The 20,678-nt window shown below is 49.9% G+C and overlaps 1 protein-coding gene and 1 pseudogene across 1 annotated transcript; both read right to left on the bottom strand.

Moving 5' to 3' along the window:
• Positions 1-751: 751 nt before the first annotated feature.
• On the bottom strand, positions 752-1,760 carry LOC124510111 (glyceraldehyde-3-phosphate dehydrogenase-like; annotated as a pseudogene).
• Positions 1,761-15,706: 13,946 nt separating this feature from the next.
• On the bottom strand, positions 15,707-17,497 carry GARIN4 (golgi associated RAB2 interactor family member 4). Its single transcript, XM_047076816.1, has one exon. The coding sequence runs from the start codon at positions 17,495-17,497 to the stop codon at positions 15,707-15,709; it is 1,791 nt and encodes a 596-aa protein (XP_046932772.1).
• Between the last annotated feature and the right edge of the window lie 3,181 nt (positions 17,498-20,678).

Genomic DNA, 20,678 nt, shown 5'->3' with positions numbered 1-20,678 from the left:
GTGCATGTGCATAGTCACACATGCGTGTGTGTGCGTACACACACACACACACACACACACACACAGCATAAACGCATGTACATGCTCAATGCCCCCAGCCAGGGCTGACCTCCTGCAATGTGCATTGTGGTGAAATTGAATCCTGATGCCACACCAGTGAGCATTGAGAGCCCCGGGCAGGCTGCTCCTGGATCTGGAGAGGGCAAAGCCACAGGATCTGTTGAGGTAGGTGATGGACTGGATTTTAATTGGTACTAAGTGACCTCTTTGCTGGAGGCTTCAGGGTAGGATTTATCCTTACACTTAGTAAAGGAGGTCATCGTGTAAGGAATATCAAACGTCTTTTCCTGCATCCACTACAATTTAGACTTTTCAAATACTTCAACCCTTCCCCTCGGTGCACACTCAACATGGGCAAAGAAACTCAACAACGGTCATCATTGCAATTATCTAAAAAGAAACATTCTCTTATCAGTTAAACTCTCAACTCGAATATTCAAATCCAATCACTATGCAATTTTAATCAACTGTTGCTGTTGTTCTTGTTGGGGACAGTATACTTTATTGATGGTACATGGTAAGGTACAGCTCCCCAGTTCCCTCCCCTTCTTCAGGGGAGTCTGAGATGGAAACTGTGTAGAGGTTAGGAGATTCTCATTGTGTTTGGGGATGAACTGGGGCAAAGACTCCCCAGGAGCTGAGCACCTTTCTCATCTATTGCTTTTACTGGGGCTGGTGGTCCAGGGGGCTCTTACTCCTTAGAGGCCATGTAGATCATCAGGTCCACCACTCAGTTGCTAGATCCAAATTCACTATCATACCAAGAAACAAGCTTGAAAAAGTGGTCATTGAGGGGAATGCCAGCCCCAGTATCAGAGGTGGAAGAGTCAGTGCCACCGTTAAAGTCGCAGGAGACAACCTGGTCCTTGGTGTGCCCCAGGATGCCCTTGAGGGGGTCCTCTGATGCCTGCGTCACCACCTTCTAGATGTGATTGTATTTGGCAGCTTTCTCCAGGTGGCAGGTCAGATCCACAACATTGGGGTTGGGGACACTGAAGGCCATTCCATGATCTTCCCATTCAACCAACTCAGGGATGACCTTGCCTACAGCATTGGCAGCACCAGTAGAAGCAGAGATGATGTTCTGGGCAGTCCCTCAGCCATCACACGGTTTCCCAGAAGGGCCATCTGTGGTCTTTTGGGTAGCAGTGATGGCATGGACTGTGGTCATGAGTCCCTCCACAATGCCAACGTTGTCATGGATGACCTTGGCCAGACGGGCCAAGCAATTGGTGGTGCAGGAGGTGTTGCTGAAAATCTTGAGTGAGTTGTCATACTTCTCTGGTTCACACCCATCACAAACATGGGGGCATCAGCAGAAGGGGCAGAGATGATGACCCTCTTGGCCTCACCCTTCAAGCGAGCCCCAGCCTTCTTCGTGGAGGTAAAGACCCCAGTGGACTACACAACATCTTCAGCACCAGCGTCACCCCATTTGATGTTGGTGGGATTTCATTCTTGGAAGAAGTGTATGGGCTTTCTATTGATGACAAGTTTGCTGTTCTCAGCCTTGACTGTGCTATTGAAATTGCAGCGGCTGGAATCTACTGGAACATGAAGACCATGTAACTGAGGTCTATTAAGAAGTCACTGATGGTGACAATATCCACTTTGCCAGAGTTAAAAGCAGCCCTTGTGACCAGGTGCCCAATATGGCCAAATCCATTTACTCTGACCTTCACCATCGTGTCTTGGGAACATGGCTGGCACTGCACCAGAAGATGCAGCTGTCTGTCGAACAGAGAGGAGCAGAGAGCCCAATTTTAATCCTCTTTAAAACAACTTCTTCCCTCAGATTATCAGGTCCATTAAATATAAGCCTCCTGAGGGACCATCACAAAGTCTCTTATCAGGAGCTCTGGGGGAGGCGCTCAGATCACCAGGCCTGAGGAAGCTCTGGACCCTGGGCACAGACAAGGAGGATTCAGAGAAGGGGGAGATGGGGAGCCCTCCCTCCTGCCATCTGGATTCCTCTGTGACTCAGTCTCCTTCAGCTGAAACTCCCCCATTGCCCACAAACCTCACGCTCAGCCAATTTGTCTGTGAGCACAGGCTTGCAAGCAACGAGCACTAAATCAAAGCAGTTTTCCTGAATCAGGAAAATGATGAGCACATTCCAAACCTTTACAGGCTTTTCTTTCTTCGTTTCTGGAGAATTTAAAAATAGATCTGGAGATGACTCTTTGCAGCTGAATTCCACAGGCATGATATCCTCTTTCCACAGTAGAGATGTAAGGAAAACAGCTGACTGGAAAGGCCTTTCCTTGATGTCATTAATTGTCCTCCTGGCCCAATGTTAGGATCTCAACTACTAAGTGGCAGGCACCAGTGTTTGGGCAGGGCCAGCCCTGGGCAACAGCACAGAAGACCCTTCCATTCTCTTCTCCCCTCATTTCCTTGGTGTACCCACTCAACTTGCCCTCTGTTCTTTCCCACTGCAAGGTACAGTGGATTGTATCTCCAGTTTGGCTCATCTTCAGCTGCACCTGGGGTGTGTGGAAACACAGATTGCTGAGCCCTGCCCCTGGAGAGTGATTCAGGAATCTGTATTTTAGGACCAAGAATGTGTATTTTTAACTATTCCCTTGGTGATTCCGAAGATCAGCCCAGTTTAAGAAACACTGGCGTAGTGCTATGAGCAAGGACTTTGGAATCAAAGACAAAGTTGAGCTCAAACTTAACTTCTGCCACTGTGGCCAGGGACCATTACAAAGCTTCTCTGAGTCTCAATTTGCCCATCTGTAAAATACGAAACTTGAGTAAAGTAATGTATTTTAAATTTTTTCAGATTGAAAATCGTTGTTCTTCTTCTTCCCAAATATAAAATCAGATTCTCCCCAAACAACTCATTAAGCCAGGGGAGAATCAAGAATAAGAATCATGTTGCTAAAAAGAAAAGGACCATACCTGCCTGCCACCCTACCCTCCATCTCCACCCTATCCCATCTGGGAGAGCACAGGGCAGAGGTCATGACTTCAAGCCTCTCAAGCAGCTAGTGGAGGCCTGATGCTGGAGCCCTAAGTGAGTTGGGGCAATTCTGGGTGGATGAAGCCCTGGTGGGCTGAGCGGGCAGCAGGATTCTGAGGTCTGTCAGTGCTTGTTGGTGGGACACAGGTTGTCACGTACTCCAGGTGTCCCAGGAGTGTTGGACCATGTGAATGCTGGTGGCTAGCACAGCTGTGCCAGGAATGACTGGTCATAGGCAGGTACCTGCTATTCCCTGGTTCACTGCTGCAAGGCACCATGACCATGTTATATAGGAGGTACTCATGATTTTTAAGATCCTGGAACTATAATGGACATATATTAAGGGCTCAATAAATATTGGTTCCCACCAAGTCCTGCACTACAAGGAGATATAGTTGACTAATAAGACAATTGTGAGTTATAATCTCTCTCTAGAGAGTTCATCATTTTATGGGAGAGAGACAGAGTGTGTTAAGACCGAGGGCAAATCCTTGAATGTAGAGAATGTAGAGAGGGAAATGTCAGAGGTGGGTAGCAGGGGAGGTCTTCTAGCCCCCACAAATTATACTTGCAGGATTTCCTATCTCAATAGAAAATTTAAAAACCTTTTTCCCCTTCCTTGCCAATAATCCTTCTTGTCAATAATCCTTTGTCTCCTTCTCTTTTAAGAATCAGATTGTGCTGATTCTATCATGCCCAAACTACTGGTCAGTCTTAACTTATATTTGATAGACTGACTGCCTGTGGAGGAAAGGTTGACTGATTACATACATTTCTTCTTGCCGTGATCAGAGTGTTGTGCTTGTATGATGTTGACTCAACTCTCTTTGACTTGGCATAGGGATGATGGGATGCAGTGGTGAGTGGCAAATCATGATGGCTTTTGCATGCTTTTATGATGGCCATGGCTGTACTCAATGTCCTCCAAATTCATAGCCCCCACACCCATGGAATGGAGCCTCAGGTGAAGGTGGGGAGGACCCTTCTTGGCATGAACGATAAAAGGGTTTCTCCTTGCTCAGCAGGTAGTATGCAGTCAACCAATATTTGTTGATTGCTTCCTTGATTTTGTTCTAAATCTTTAAATTTCTTCTAAAATCTTTAGGATTCTAGATTTTGGTTGTAGGAGAAACATGGATGGGGAAGAAGTGAACTGTGAGGTTAGATAATATTTTATAGTTCAACTTTTATATTTCTGCTGTATTGTGTAGCAAGAAGGCTTAACGAGAAAGAATGGTCTTTGGAGTTTGGTGGACTTGGTTTCAGATCTTGCCTTAACCAGGTAGTTAGTCCAGATAGGCTAAAATCTCAGTAGCTTCAAACAGTGAAGATTTATTCATCCAAGTCGGAGTCCAGTGCAGGTGGCAGAGGGCAGGGTGAAGGGTGCTCTGCTCCACTGAGTCATTCAGGGACCAAGCTCCTCCCATCTTAATCATGTGGCTTTGTGGTGCCTGGGCCATCCAGATAGTGACAGGAAAGGGGATGAAGGACCATCTGCCAGATTTTTATGGGCCAGGCCTGGAAGTGGCAAAAAATCATCTCTGTCCCCATTTCATTGGCCAGAACTCAGTCACTTGGCCAGTCTTTAACAAGAGGGCTGGGAAATGTAGGTGAACATGTGCTTAGAAAGAAAAGGAGAATATGGATATTATTCTGCCACAGGTGTGTGACCTTGGGTAAATGACTTCAATTCTCTTAGCCTTAATCTCCTCATCTGTACAGTGGGAATGTTCTGTATCTAGTGGGGCTGTTATAAGACTTGAAGGATATGATATACATAGCATGCTTGATATACAAGTATGCCCTTCTCTTTTAAGTGTACAAATCAGCACTTTTTTCTTCCTCTGGGTAACCCCAAATACTAACTGGTTGGAAGTTGGGCCTCAGTAAGCTTTCTACCTAGTTAGGAGAACATGGATGAATACTCACTGCTCCTTTTCACCTGGGGGTGAAGGGCTTAGTCTGAATGATTTCCTCTCCAGGAATTGGTGAGTGGTCACTAAATCTTGGGGAAGTTGTCTTCAGGTCTTTTCATGGTGTGTGTTAAGGGTTTGCTGGAGTATTACCTTAATATCTAGGAGCTATTTACTTGGAGGAAAATAACCAGAAAAAAGGTACTTCCACAGTAGCATCAGACATTTATGTTAATATAGGTAAAAACATTCTGATGAGACTGAGTAGACTGTTGGAAGTATTTTGGAAAATTCTTTCCTTCTTTTGAAATCTTTAAGAAAAGGGCAGTGTCTGCCTTTTGAAGTTATTCAGAACATCTCAGTTTAGGGTCAGAAGAATGGACTGTTGCTTCTGGGGCCACTTCCTCTCCCCTGTTCTTTCTCAGAGTGGTCCTTTTCTCTCTCCTCCTGGAAATGAGGTGCCTAAGCCTTTGTGCCTGGGTTGACCTATCCAAGAGATATCCTCTGAGGTCTTCTTTATATGAATATCCAGACTCCCTAACCCTCCAGGTCAGGTTCCAGAACATTCTGTTCAGTTCACCAGTCAGACCCAAGGAGGAACAAGCAGAAGAAGGTCAATGTAGGAGATGTAAGAGGAGAAGAGAATAGTGGGGGATTGTCATGGGAAGCGGGATATAAACAAAATGCCTGTTTCCAAAGATGCCTTAATGTCCTATGTTCTCTGCTCTGCAAGATGTACACTGTAGGGTGGTTGCAGCAGGGCGAGGAGCTGAACGCCAAGCTCAGCTCCAAGAGAGGAGAAAGGGGGAAGTTTTGGTGGCCAGATGCTTTTCCTTCCTCTGACTTTTGCTGGGTCACTTAGAAACGACTAGGAAACCCAGACTGTGTTCCTTTCTCTGAATGCCTTCCAGCTATGTCCCTCCCCAACCCCTAACTGGAGGCCACACTATTTTTACATTTCTCTTGGGAAGTAGATTCCAAAATTTCTGTAAGTCTTCCCGTCAGCGGAGCCTCTGATTTCCAGTAAATTCAGGGTCGCCTAGTTTTCTATATTCATTTGCATTCGTTTGCATAAAATTAGCATGCTTCTGAGTCCCGGACTCTGAGTCAAAGCAACTCAGAGAATTAATGCAAATGGGCTCCAGCTTTCGTGCCCCACAGAGGTGGCAGAGAGAGGCAGCCTCGGCCTCAGAGAGAGCAAGAGTGGTGGCTCTGACTTGTAGGCAAGAGGTTTTGTCATCCACTTGACCTGTAGATCCTCACTCTGGGTCCACTGAGAGCTCTCAGGGGGCCTCTGTTTTCCAGACCCTGAACCTTCACCCTCAATGTGGTAGAGCCTAGCAGAGGGGATTTGAGTCATGAAGCAAGCTTTGGGGGGTTAGTTTTGGTGGGACAGGAGTGGGTGAAGAGGGATCCTCAGATCCGAGTAAAAATCAGAAGGAAGCAGTGAAGTCAGAGGCGGGGATGGAAGGAGGGATGACAGAGAGCCTCACTGGCCATGGAGACAGACCAGGGAGGGGAGCCTTGGGGTAGGAAAAGGAAAGAGGGGAGAGGGAGCAGGAATGGGTGGGGAAGCTCTGTGTGGCTAGTTAGATTGGAGAGTGATCATCAGTTACTAGGAAGTTAGTGGTCACAGTTAGTGGGGGAGTGGCGGGGCAGATTTTCTGGAGCCGTTCCTTTCCTTTCTCTTAGACAAGGGTTTCTTGCTGGGCCCGGAAAGTCATCCCTTGGGTCTGTCCAGGGATGGTCTGAGGTGTCACAGCCTGAAAGTGCCTATGACAGATTTTTTAGCGGTCCCAGGTAAGACAGATGTCGGCAGTGTGGAACTAGAAGGAACAAGCCACTCTGCCCACATATGCACCTCATTCCTCCAGTGGCCAAGACACCCTGGGCCTGAGTGAGAGGCAAGGAGTGGAGGGAGATGGAGGGGCTCCCAGAGCCGGGGGAGAGGGTGGTGCCTGATATGGCGCCCAGTATTCTAAGCCGTGGAGTTTGTTGACTGCCTGCTGGCTAAAGGCTGGCCATTCACCACGGTGCAGGGGCAGATACCTTCTAAGGCCACGTACTTCACAGAGTCAGCCCACCCTGGGGCCTGGGGGGGGGCGGTAAGCCCCAGCGTGGGACGTCTTGGGATTTAATCCTGGCTCCACCACCGGAGGCCTTGGGTAAGTTATTTGAACTTGTCTGTGCCTCAATTCCTTCATCTGTAAAATGGGAATAATAATGCCGACTTCATAGAGCTGTGGAAAAAGAACTAAACACAACTGCCCCTGTAGAGTTTTTAGAACAGCGGCTGCCAGAGAGGAGCACTCAATAGATACTACTGTCATTATACGTGGCAGCCCCATAAGATGAAGGAACAGACTGCAGAACTTGGAAGGAAACACGGGGTGGGCTCCCCGTTTCTTGGCTTTGTGCCCAGTGTGGCAGCTGCTCATCCACTTTCAGCTCAAGTGGATACAGCCACAGCAGCAGGCCGTGTGGACGAGGGCCAGGCGCGGGCTCTGGCCAACCACAGGCTGGGAAATGACACGGGTAGTGATGTGGTTTCCTTTTTTTCCTCTCTTTCCAGGCGGGGAGTATGAAGGGAAAAGAAATTGCTCTTTCGTTTGGCAGGCACAGGAGCTGGAAGGAGGGACCCTACCAGGAAGAAAGGCAGGGAACCCTGCACGACTTATCTGGACCACTCCCAACAAAGGGCCTCTGGGGAGGGTCTTTGGGCATGGCCTCTGTGGGCAAGGAAGGACTAAGCGTCATTAGTGATATCTCTCCCTGTCCTGGGCCTCCTGTCAGTCAGAGCTGCAGAAGGCTGCTGGAAGGGAGGGAAGGAAGGGGCGTAGGGAAGGATAGAAGGCCCCGGACACACTGCGCCTGGATGCACGAGTGACCGGTGGATCCTTTCCTGTCAACAGAGTCCTCAACATATGCCATTTCTCCCCTCTGTCTCTCACACACAGACACCTCCAGGACTCCCTCTTGGCCCAAGGTGACTTCCCTGACAGCATGCCTCAGTCTCAGTCTCAGCTTATCACCGATTTACACAGCTGCTGTCTTGTGGCCTAAAGCACTGAGCTGGTAGATCACAAAAAGTTCTGAGGGGCTTCTTAGCAGGCTGTTCTCCACGTCCTTACTACTGAGATCCCAATGTGCCACCCCCCACCCCCATTTTCTCCAGCCCTTGCTTTTCCCTTGAAGTTCAGCCCCGGATGCTATGCGATGTCTGGTGGCCCAGCCTGGGATTCACCCTCTGGGCCCTCGCCTCCTCCCGAGTGGAGTTATCAGACGAAACAGGTTGTAACGTAACAGAGTCTCTGTCTCTCGGCCTGGACGTAGAGTTGTGACTCCTGGCCCTATGTCACTCCAGATTTATCCTTAGCCCGACTTCTGTCGTCATCAGCTTAAGTTAAATTCACCATCCCTGTTGGATACGCAGAAAAGTCCAAAACCGGTTGCTAGTTGATACTCAAGTTTAGAGGATTCTTGGATTTCAGCAACAGAAAGGAGTAATTGTGTCCGGGTGCAGTCAGTTGGTTGGAGGGGGACCGGTTGAGCTAATCCCGCTTTGCTCTATCCACAAGACCCCCATCCATCTCTGAAGGCCCGGATCCGGGCCAGGACTGGGACAGGCCTCTCTGGGAACAGAGGCCTGCCAGACTGGTTTCTCTCCTTGACCAAGAAGCCAAAAAGAGATTGTAATGTTGAGGCAATGAATGTGAAACAGAAACAAATGGTTCTAGTTCCAGGAAGTCAGAAATGGAAGGAAAAGTCATTGGTATTCTTTGGGACCCACTGTGGGCTAGGTTTTGGGCTGTGCTCACCAGAACTCTGCCACTTACTTGAAGTAGGACCTTGGGAAAGCCCCTGTCCTCTCTAGGCCTCAACTTCCTCATATGTAAACTACATCTGGGATTAGTCAAGACCTTTCCGGGCCTGACATGCTATGTATGGTTCCAGGTGTCCCAGGATTCTATCACCAGAGGGTCAAAGAGCTTGGGGATATGTAGGGAGGGGTGGGGAGAAGAGGACTAAGAAATGCCCAGTGGGATTCCTTGTGAGTTTGGTTCATTGAAAGGGGGAGGAAAAGAAGGGAGTAAGAAAGTAAAGTGAAAAGAGGTAAGAACATAAGAGAGGGAGTTAAGGAGAGGGAAAGTATGAATGATGGAGGTGGCTGCAGTGACCTCAGGCTCCTTAGGTACATCCTGGCCAGGGGGCTTTGTTAGCATGGGGGTGGGGGGGTGGCAAACTGTATTTTCCAAAGAAGGCCACAACAATATTGCCACCCCCCATGCCCTTTCACAATGTGATCTTGCCATTTCCCTCTGAAGAGGTGGACTTGAATTGCTCTCCCTTTAAATCTGGGTTGCTCTTATGACTTGCTTGTAACCAGCAGAATGTGGTAGCAGTTCTGCCGGGTGACTTCTGAGGCTCAGCCAGAAGCAGCTTCCCCTTGGTTATCTTGGGATATTTGCTCTGAGGGAAGCCAGTCTGACTACCTGTGACCATCATGCCAGAAGGCCCCATGGAAGCATGCCTCTTGATAATCGCACCTTATGGCCATTTTCTTCAAGGCACTGGACACAGGGATGGAGCTCTCCTTGACTCTCCGGACCAGACTACTGAACAACCTCACTGGATACCATGAGCAGCAGAAGCCAGTGCTCCCAGGTAAGCCTTGTCCAAAGTCCTGGTGTAGAAGAATCTACGAGATACCATTTTTTGGGGTCACAAAGTTTTTGGGGGTAGTTTGTTATAAAGCAAAAGGTCGCTGGAACGGGATGGTAGGAGAGGCGTATAAAAACATAAGCTTCCTTGAAATGAGAAACCCTTGAAAATGTATGAACAACATTTAAGATCTCAGAGATGTGTGAGATTTCAAAACTAACTTGAAAGCCAACCTCTAACTTTCCCTATTCAGGATATTATAACACAATTACCATTTTCCATGGTCGCCATATATGTTTTTGAAAAGTATGTTTTTAGGGGCGCCAGGGTGGCTCAGTCAGTTAACCATCCGACTCTTGGTTTCAACTCAGGTCATGACCTCACGGTTCATGAGTTTGAGCCCTGCTTCAGGCTCTGCACTGTTAGTGGGATTCCCTCTCTCTCCCTCTCTCTCTGCCCCTCTCCCCCGCGTGTGCGCACACACGTGCTCTCCCTCTCAAAAATAAATAAACTTTTTAAAAAGTGCATTTTTGTGAGAAAGGGAGAAAAGGCACTTCACCCCACCAGGATGGTTTTCAAAGGAAAGAGATGAGCAACATCAAATGTTGGCAAGGATGTGACAACCAGAAGGCTCACGCGTTCCTGGCAGGCGTGTGTAATGGCACAGTCACTTTGGGATATCATCTAAAACTGAACATATGCATATATTCAATTCCATTTCGAAGTATACGCCTGACAGAATTTTATGTATATTTTTACCCAAAGGTCTGCATATAAATGTTCATAGCAGCACGATTCCTAATAGTCAAAAATTGGAAACAACCCAAACACCCTCCAGCAGCTGAATGAATAAATAAATGGGAGAATATTTTTGCGATGAAATACTGTATGGCAATGAGAATGAATGAACTGTTGCCAGAAAAAAAAATCCTGGGCAAATCTCACGAATAGGAGGCTGAGGGAAAGAAACCAGAGTCAAAGAATATATACAGTGTGATTCCGTTGGCATAAAGTTGAAAAACAAAGCAAAATTAATCTATGGTGTTAGAAGTTAGGATAATGGTTACCTTTGGCGGTAGTGACTGAAAGAGAACATGAGGGGGGCTTCTAGAGTTGTGGTGAGGTTCTTTTTTTTTTAATGTTTGTTTATTTTTGAGAGAGAGAGAGCACACACGCGAGCAAGTGGGGGAGGGGCAGACACACACACACACACACACACACACACACACACACACACACACAATCTGAAGCAGGCTCCAGGCTCCGAGCTGTCAGCAACGAGTCCACCGTGGGGCTCGAACCCATGAACCACAGGATCATGCCCTGAGCTAAAGTCGGACGCTCAACCGACTGAGCCACCCAGGCGCCCCTGTGTTGATGTTCTGATTCATCACTGGTGCTAGTTATGTGGGGGTTTTGGGTACATATGTTATACTTCAAACTAAAATGTTAAAAACAGGAGGAAGGACATACTCTCAAAGCAAAGGATAAGTCTTTCAAAAACGAATTTGGCTTCATAAAGCGTTTTTTTAATGAAAAACTTTCCAAAACCAGTGTAAATTGCATTATGGCAAGGTGCTGGGCCTGTGGCGATGTCCGTGGGAGAAGAAAACCAGGGTGACGTGGCCAGCAGCGACTGGAACTGTGGGGAACAGGCCAGCCCACCAAGGAAGGTGCTTCTCAGTGGCTCTTTGCTGCCAACCGCGCTGTGTGCACGTGACGTGCATATCGAGGAGGGTCTTTCCCAGCCTTTTAAAGGCCATGGCACATGTAGAAAATGGCAACACTGGAAGGGCATTCCGGGGTATCAGATGGGGCTATTGGCAGCCAAAACCAACTGGCTAGGTCGTCCAGGTGCCCCAAAGATGATGGGTCTCATCACCCAGCACACCTGTGAGAAGACACCCACTTAGAGAGTGTGGGAAGACATGCACCTCTATAACACATTTTTGGGTCTTGTGCTCTTCTCCAGGAAAATCCAGCTCTATATCCCCCTCACCTTTGCATTACAGGTTCCATCTGCAGTAGTGAAGATCAGGGGGATCAGGGGTTTATGCAGCATTCTGGCCTCGTCTCCCCTTCCAGCCTCATTTCCCACCACGTTCTCACCCCCCACCCCGCACTTCACCCCTCCCCATCCCCTAAGCACATTACATCCTGGGCACACTGCACTCGTCTGTCATCTAGAAACATCTCCCAAGATCCCAAAATGCCCAAGTCTTTTTTTTTCTCCATCATCTCTCTGCTCAGACCTTCCCTTCTCTGTGATGCCTCTCTCTATACACTGCCCAAGGCCACTGCCACACTTTGGCTTGTGGTACTGGCATGTGTGTGTGTGTGTGTGTGTGTGTGTGTGTGTGTGTACATGAACATCTTCATGGGCCCTGATTTCCTATCTTGCCCACAGTAGGTGTTCAACAGTTGTTTCTCGAATGACTTCTAGGTTGCAGAGGGACCCTGACCATAACTCCACCCTACCTCTATTCATTTTTTTAAAATTTTTTAACGTTTATTTATTTTCAAGAGACAGAGACAGAGTACAAGTGGGGGAGGGGCAGAGAGAGAGGGAGACACAGAATCCCAAGCAGGCTCCAGGCTCTGAGCTGTCGGCACAGAGCCCGACACGGGGCTCAAACCCACAGACTGCGAGATCATGACCTGAGCCGAAGTCGGACACTTAACCGACTGAGCCACCCAGGCACCCCAGACCCTACCTCTTTTCTTGATGGTCACTCTGTCCCCTTGAGTCAGAACCCCCAACCTCCCAGGGCACCCATCTTGTGGTCACTCCACATTCTGCCAGAGGCTTGGAGCCCTGCAGCCTGGATGAGGTGCCTCCTCTTGACTCAGACCCCTCCCTCCCAGCTCACACCTCTGGGATTGGTGTTATGCTAACTGTGGTGTGACAAAGGGAAGGCGTGACTGCCACTCAGCCTCAGTCCTGGCTCCTCTCTTTCAAGCAGCAGTCTGCATTACCAGGATGTGGCCACAAGGGGCTCTGCCGGGCGACTCTTGGGCACAGTGAGGAGGGTTCTGTGGGAATACCTCCTGTCCCCATGGGCAAGGAACAGTTCAGGCAGTGTCTCCTCTCCTCTCCAGTTCCCTTTGGCTGCCTTGTCCTGATGTTTTACCCCTTAGCCACCTAGAAGCTGTTTTATATCTTAACACATTCCTCCTTGCTTTCCACAGAGTGAGGAGGGCCTTCCACTTTTGTCATTTCCACCTCCTTTAGCTGAGCCTACACCATGATCTCCCGGTCTTTCAGGATGTGGGGTGGAAAATTGTCCTGTTCCATCATTTCACACCTCTGGACCCCACCTCCCTTCTGTTTCCCCCACTGCCACCCAGGATCAGGATTCCCCATCTCTGGGCAGGATTAATGGAATGGCTTCCTGGAGGATCCCCTGTCTCCAGACAGCCCCCTGTCCATCAGCTGTCCACTCTGGAGCCAGAGAGAACTTACTCCCGCCAGACGCTGGCCTTCAATGGCTCCCCACATCCTGGACATTCACGCAGCACCCCAGGTGCCCGAAGATCCAGCTGCCTGATTCTCCGGGCTCGTGTTCCTCTTCTCCCCTTGTGCTCCAACCAGCAATACTGAAATCCTGTAGTTGCTCAACACATCGTAATATTTCAAGGCTTCGTACTTTGCACGCATCCTTTTCTGTGACCTGCACCTCCTCCAGCTTTGCCCTTACTCCCCATACCTCCTCCACCTGGCAGAGACCTAGTCGTTCTTAAAATTGCCAGTTCCCCTGTGAACCCTTCCCTGACCCAAGACTCCTTCCCATGCCCCAGAACCCCTCCTCTGAATAGATCCTGTTCCCCGAACATGCATCTCTCATTGTATCTGTCACTGGGCATTGTGATGATGACCCAAGCCTGCCCTATTTTCTCCATTGTCCCTGTCCCTCCCTGTGGGATGTGGAGCTGGCACCCAGTAGGTGATACATGAAAGGAGTTGCATCGTCCCCTCTCTGCACCATCACCTCCACCTTGAGCAAGTCTTTCAGATGCTCTGAACCCCCATTTGCCCATCTGCAAAGTGGAGACATGTGAGAAGCAGAAGGAGGCACGTACATTAAAGAACCTGCGTGCCATTAAACGACTAAGTTCTATGCAGATGTCTTTATTGCATTTTCTTCTTCCAGACCAGTGTTTACCTGCACTTGCCTGGGTGGAATCACGGGATGAAAAGAATGTGATGCGGTCTTTTTGTAATTTCCCCACCTTGAATCCAGGGGAAAGCTGGTTAAGAGTAAACCATTAATTCTGTCCCCCTGCAGCTCCCAGTCTTCTCCGAGGCTCTGGGTTAATGATTCTAGGTTGTTTTCCTCACCGGGCATGTTCCATTCTTTAAGAATGACTTGACTCACTCCAGTAATTCTCCAGCCTGGGGTTGTGAACCTTGTTTCGCTGGAGGAAACGGTGGATGTGTGTAGGTCTCTGGCTGTCTTCCTTCCTCACCCGTGCCCCAGGCCCCGCCCCATGGCCACCATTCCCTTTACCAACAGAAGAGACCCCTCCCCTCCCCCCAAGGAGGGCTGCAAAAGTCAGAGCATCTGTGTTGCTTGGACCTAACAAATAACCTCCCTCACGTGAGGTTTAAGGATTTGTGTTCTGAACCCCAGAAGGAGAGATTTGGCAAGGAGAAACGCTTTTAAACTTTTGAAAACCGAGCTCAGGGTGGTTTCTCCATACCAACATTTAATTAGTGGCTGCCAGAGGAATGGGTCGTAGGGAGAGGCAGCCCCAGCAGGGACTGGTCCCCGGAATCCCAGGCAGGAGGTCATGCAGAGGTTGGGGACACAGCTCGAAGGTGGTCTTCACACTCTGGAGATAAGGCCAGCTGAGGACTGTGAGCTCACGGAAATCCCAAAACCGGGTCACAGTCAGGAGTCTCCCCAGCTCTCATCCCTCCCTCCCCTTAATCCAGTCCGTTTGGTGCGGAGTGTTTTGGAACATAGCGTCGAGAATGCTTTGCATAGAGAAGTGGGGTCGGGGGTGGGCTGATGGATCACTGTTCTACAAAAGTTCCAACTTTTCTGAGCCTCAGTGCTTCTATCTGTAAAATAGAGAGATTATTCCTTTTTAATAGCGATATTCCTTTTTAATAACCAAACGAGGATTAAATTGTCTCCTTAAACGGGATCTTGTAATATGGTCATAGCACTACCTAAGAGTGAACACATAAGGGATAAGGCATTGGTTAGGGACGTCCAAGGCAAGAACTTCATCACTATTGCCATGGTGATTCTAGGACCATTCTGACTGCAGAGAGAGTAATGTGAAAAATACAGCTGTGTGCCCATGTACCCACCCCACCGCCTTGCTTAGGAGATCGATCAACACCACTGAAAGCCCTGTGTTCACCTCGTGATCCCGTCTTGGCTTCCCCCATGAATTTTGTATCTACGGTTTCAAACACGTACTTTTGATCTTAGTTTTTGATCTTGGTTTTGAACTGTTCTGTAAGTGGTGTAGGCTATAGTCACAGAATAGGTTTTTCCCTCTGCCAACGCGTGGAGCCAATGTGTGTAGCTGCCCTTCATTTTCACTGCTGTATGTCTATCTCTGTACCTATCCTACTGTACTCTCAATTGTGTTGATGGGAATTTGGGCTGTGGGCACAGTGTCTTGCTAACATTCTCACCGTCTTAGAACCAATTCCTCCCTTGGAATTGGAATAGACCCTGGAGACTGTTTGCGGCTCTACCCTGTTCCCTCCACTGACTGGCCTGAGGGTAGGGGAGTCCTGTTCTTGCTGGGTCTATGGACCTGCAAGGGGGAAGGGCTGTTTATAGAGAAAGGGTGGAAGAAAAGGAAGAGCTTTCCAGGCCATAGTTTGACTTTCAGCCGTGGCCCTCAGGAACAAGCCAGATGGGCCTTGAGGCAAGATGAAGCACTCCTTTGGCTCTGAGCAGCAGTGTAAGGTGGGGGCTGCCCTTGACCCCACCCCAGGGTCTCAGACCCGACCCCTGCTGACCTCACAGCAGTGTGAGGTCACTACTGGGCTGCGGGACCTAGAAATTCAGACAGAACACAGCATGCCATTCTCAGATTATTATGGTTCTTTATTTAAACTGCTGTGAGGAAAGCCCTACTAAGGGGCTTCGAAGGTCACTGTCTCCATAATGTCAGATGTCCCTCTCCCCGCGCTCTCCAGGCCCTGGCAGTTCTCTGAGGCCTCGATGGCCTCCAGCCCGCTCCTGTCCACCGCCTTAGGCAGCACGCCCACGTCTCTGCCGCGTAGGGAGCCCGTGGTCCTGGTAGTAAGGTTGGCTTTGACGCTCCTCAGGAACAACCCGATCCTGCCCAGCCTCTTGGTGGCTAACCCCGAGCTGGTGGTGGATAAGCTCCGCCCCGATTTGTGGGAGGCCCTGGACTCCTTGGGGATGGGCGCGTGGCCGATGCCTTTGTGGGGGGCTCGCCTCCCGCCCCCCGGGCTGCCGCAGGCCTTGTCCTTGTCCTCCCTCGCGGTTCTGTGGCCGGCTAAGGACCGCCCGGAGGCTTTCCGGTTGGTCTTGTCCCCCCCGGCCTTGTGGCGCGTGTCGGCTGCCCTGGGGCGACGGGAGCCCCGAAAGGTTCGCTCCTTGTCCCTGTGCTCCCTCTGGCCCTGGCGCAGCTGCCTTCCCGCCTGCTCACCCTCCGCGCCTCCGCTCTGCGCGTCGGAGAGGAGCGCTCTCTCCACGTTTCCCGCCACAGTCTTGCGGGCGCCCTCTGTCCCTGCGAAGGTCGGGGTCCTGCGGGCCCGCTGGGAGAGGCTGGTCGACGAGCCGGAAGTAAACCCGGGGATCTTCGCGGCACCTGCCAAGGCCAGGTTCCTGCTCTCCGGGGAGAGGTTGGCGGTGCCCGCAATGGCTAGGTTGGTCCTGCTTCCCCCCGGCCCCGCGGTGGCTGCACCTGCTACGGCCGCGCCTAGCCGATCCGGGGCGGCTGACTTGGTGAAGGCCACGCTCAAAGCGCCTGCCGCGGTGTCCGCTGCAATCCCTGCTGCGAACCCCGCGGCCGTCCCTCCGGTCACCACCGCTGCCGCCCCCGCCGCCTCCCGCGCTGCCACGGCCGCCGCCAGCTCTACGTGTGGCTCTGCCGCCGACTCCCTGTGGAGCTCTGCAGGTTTTGGGGTGGCGGCGGCTGCATCGGGTTTGTGGGAGGCCTGACTGGTCCCCTCCCCACCTGAAAAAGCTGCAGAGGTGGCCCCGGCCACCTCGGAGACCACGTGGAGGCTCCTGATGCTGACCTGATCCTGATGGCCCTTTCCTTGGAAATCCGCCCCTGCTGGGCTCCTCTTGTCCTCTTCCTCAAACACAGGCATGCAAAGCATGTCCGCTGGGAGGGCGTAGGTACTGCTGTTGCTGTCCACTGGTGGTCGCAGGAGGTACACGAGCTTTTCCCAGTAGGTGAAGAGGTCTTCCCGTGTGTCCAGAGCGGGGCACAGCTGCAGGTAGCACGAGCGGCCGGTGGCGAACTTGAGGCGCAGCTGTTGTTTCTCGCGGTTGTGAATGGAGAGCCTCACGAACTTCAAGGGAAGGAGCCTGGTGAGCTCTAAGGTCTTGGTAGCCTTGCGGCCTTTTCCCTTGGTGGCCTGGCCACGCCCGCCATGCTCTTCACAGCCGGTGGCCGGTCGGGCCAGCAGCATGACGTCCGGTAGCGGGAGGATGGGGCTGGTGGACGCGATGCCCACGGTCACCATTCTGACCCGGTTGTGCACGTCGATTACTTCTCCCCTTTTGGTGATCTGGATAAAGTCGCTCTCAAATATAGGCGCGTACTTGAAGATGTCGTACTCCCCCTTGTGCAGGTGTCTCTGTAGTTTCCCCATGGCCGTGTTGAACATGCCCACTGCAGAGCGGCTGTGGGCTGTGTGATAGGGGAGCAGAGACTCGGGGTTCATGACTCTCTCCTATCACAAGAGGCAGTGCGGGCAAGGCGGGTCCCTGGATCTCCTCTCCCTTGGCCTGGCTGGCAGAGGGTATATAGCCGAGCTCCTGTGTCACACAGGTGGCTCTATGGCCAGTGTCTCAACCCCACCCCACCCCACCCCACGGGGGCCACCCCCCTTTGCCTCAGAGCCTCCCAGAGACACGAGTGAGGGTGGGAGCTCAGAGGATTACAGAGGGGGTGCTGTAGGGTGCCTGGACCCCAAGCTGAAATTCTGCAAGGGTGCAGAGATGTATGGTGGATTCCTCCACTTCACCTCCACCCCTGAAATTTTATCTCCCTGAGAGGCCGGGAACTGCAGACCTGGTGACAGAACTAACTCAGCCTAACTAACCCCTGCGCAGCCATATTTATCCTCTGCTGCCCTTTGTGACCTGTCACGGTCACATACCCCTTTGTTGTCATCCATCCCCCAGGCAGCCCCCTCAGGGCAGGGCCACCATCCTCCTCCCCAAACACCCCCACTGTCCCCACAGAGGACAGGCCCATCCTTCCAGGGACTCAGGTGGGCATCAAAATAAAAATTTCTTCAAATGGGAACATTTTGTGTGGGGATCTTTTTTTTTTTTTTTTTAATCCTCCCCCAAATGCAAAAGATTCAGCAACTGGACAAAATCCATAGGAATAGAAGGTGATGGGATACACTTGGAGCCACGTGAGCTCATGGTTTCATTTTATCCAATAACCTTGAACTGGCAGTCTTGGTCCTTAGCTTGCTTTTTCATAAAATCTCAGTAAACATGGAAGATATCAACCATTAATAATAACATTAAAAACTCATCCCCGAGGTGCCCTGCTATGTTCTTCACATATGACCGTTAAGAGTCCATTGAGTTTGGTACTGTCGTTACCGTCCCGTTTTACAGGTGAAGACACTGAGGTATCATTTGCCTAACTTCACAGAAGTAATGGTAGTAGAGGCGGTATTTGAATGCGGGTCTAGCTGATTCCAAAGCCTTTGTTCTGAACCACTCCAGTACTTTGCCTTCACGAAGAAACCTTGCACCAGCCACACGCTTTTCAAACCAGTCTGATTTAACTACCTTCAAGAAGAACCGTTTGATGCACTGTTGGAAGTTGTGTAACTCCATAGGTGTATATATATATATGTCATGGACAGAACCCAAGACGACTACTACAGGCAGTGGCTGGGCTGAAGTGGGGACTAAATTATCCAGGCGGCCATCTTTGTTCCTTCCCTCCATTATGTTTCCATAAACAGCCTGTGTATGGACACCTAGTTATTCTCTCTGAAGACCCCCAGTTTTCTTCCCTTCTTCCCCAGTGAAATGAAGGGGGCGGGGGGCCTGGGATGTAATCTTCAATTCCAAGAGGCTGCCAAACATCCTCCTGTAGCAACCTCCCTACCATGCACAAGTGGTTTGAAAGCAGTGACACCTATGGGGAGTGTGTGCCACCATACTTCCTGCCTTATCGCACCCCCCCCCCCCACAGAGCTAGACGCAGAATGTGTAATTTCTTTTTTTTTTAATTTTATTTATTTATTTATTTTGAGAGAGACAGACACAGTGTGAGTGGGGGAGGGGCAAAAGGAGAGGGAGAGAGAGAATCCCAAGCAAGCTCCACACTGCCAGCGCAGAGCCTGACATGGGGCCTGAACCCACCAAACCGTGAGATCATGACCTGAGTTGAAACTAAGAGCTGGACGCTTAACCAGCTGAGCCACTCAGACGCCCCAGAGTGTGTCAGTTCTAAAGATTTTTTTTTTAAAGTCCATTTATTTGAGAGAGACAGGGTGGGGGAGTGGGTGGGAGGAAAGACAGAGAGAAAGGGAGACAGAGAATCCTAAGTAGCCTCTGCACTGCCAGAGCCGTGCCTGATGTGGGACTTGAATCCATGAAGCCGCGAGATCATGACCTGAGCCAATATCAAGAGTCAGATGCCTAACCGACTGAGCCACCCAGACGCCCCCGTAATTTCTAAATTGTTACTTGAAAGTTCTGAGAAACACACCTGCTCCCAACTCTCATCCTCCAGGTTGATGAAATCTTTCCTGAAATTCTACCTTAGAGATTCAGTCCTTGAAAACAAAGGCAATCTTTCCATTAAAATACACACACCTGTTCAGTAGGGTGAAAGGATAAACAAAATGTGGTCTATCCATACAGTGGAATGTTACTCAGCCATAAAAAGGAATGCAATGTTGATACCTGCTACAACGTGGGTGAATCCTGAAAACATTAGGTTAAGTGAAAGAAGCCAGACACAAAAGGCCACATACCGTGTGAATCTATTTATATGAAACATCCAGAAGAGGTGAATCCATGGAGACAGAGTTTAGATTAGTGGTTGCCTGTGGCTGGAGGGAGGGGAGAAAGGGGAGTGACTGCTTAATAGGTCCAGGATTTACTTTGTGGGGGATGTAAATTCTGGAAGTAGGTAGTGGTGATAGTTACCCAGTATTGTGAATATACTGAGTTGTACACTCTAAATAGGTACAATGGCAGATTTTATGTTGGGTGTATTTTCTCTCTTTCTCTCTCTCTCTCTCCCTCTCTCTCTCTCTCTCTCACACACACACACACACACACACACACACACACAAATATACACTCCTGCTTGGAACCCTTTAGAGAAAGGTCAATTGTGTGATCCAGAGCGAGCTACTCAGTTTTCCATTTCATCTGTAAAATGGGGACAAGTCACTGAGGATGAAATGAGATACTGCATGTAAAGGTTGCACATATTGTCTAAATAAATGGTAGCTCTCATTAACATTCATCCTCAACTGGCCCTTTAAGTCTCGGGTGAATTTCTTCTCGAGAGCAGCTTTTGAGACGACAAAAAAGATGCTTCTGGGGTTAGAGCCACTATGAGAACACAGAAGGATGATCCATGGGCAAAATTGGCCTCCTTTTTAGTTTTACCTCAGGCGGATCCATGAAAACACTGTCCACTCCACAGAGAAACTGAACGCAACCAAAGAGTATGGGATGGGAAGAGAGAAAAGGCTTGATTGGGGTTTGGGTTTCAAGGGTTTATTCAAAGCCCGTGGGGAGAAATCAGGATAAAGATGGGAAATAACAGTTTTGCTCTTGGCAGAAAGTGAGTTTTAATTCCGGAATCCCTCTGGGCCAGAACCCTTTAAAACTCTTTATCCCGAAAGAGGTGTC

This window comes from Lynx rufus, unplaced genomic scaffold (genome assembly GCF_022079265.1).
Source record: "Lynx rufus isolate CCGP_SWC_20201006 ecotype Redwood Valley unplaced genomic scaffold, mLynRuf1.p SCAF_15, whole genome shotgun sequence".
Taxonomy (NCBI): domain Eukaryota; kingdom Metazoa; phylum Chordata; class Mammalia; order Carnivora; family Felidae; genus Lynx; species Lynx rufus.
Note: the sequence above shows the minus strand (reverse complement) of the source record. Positions and strands in the feature narration are given on the sequence as shown.

Bases quoted from the DNA above. Each gene is read 5' to 3' on its own strand.
- GARIN4 (XM_047076816.1), bottom strand. From the start codon at position 17,497: ATGAACCCCGAGTCTCTGCTCCCCTATCACACAGCCCACAGCCGCTCT.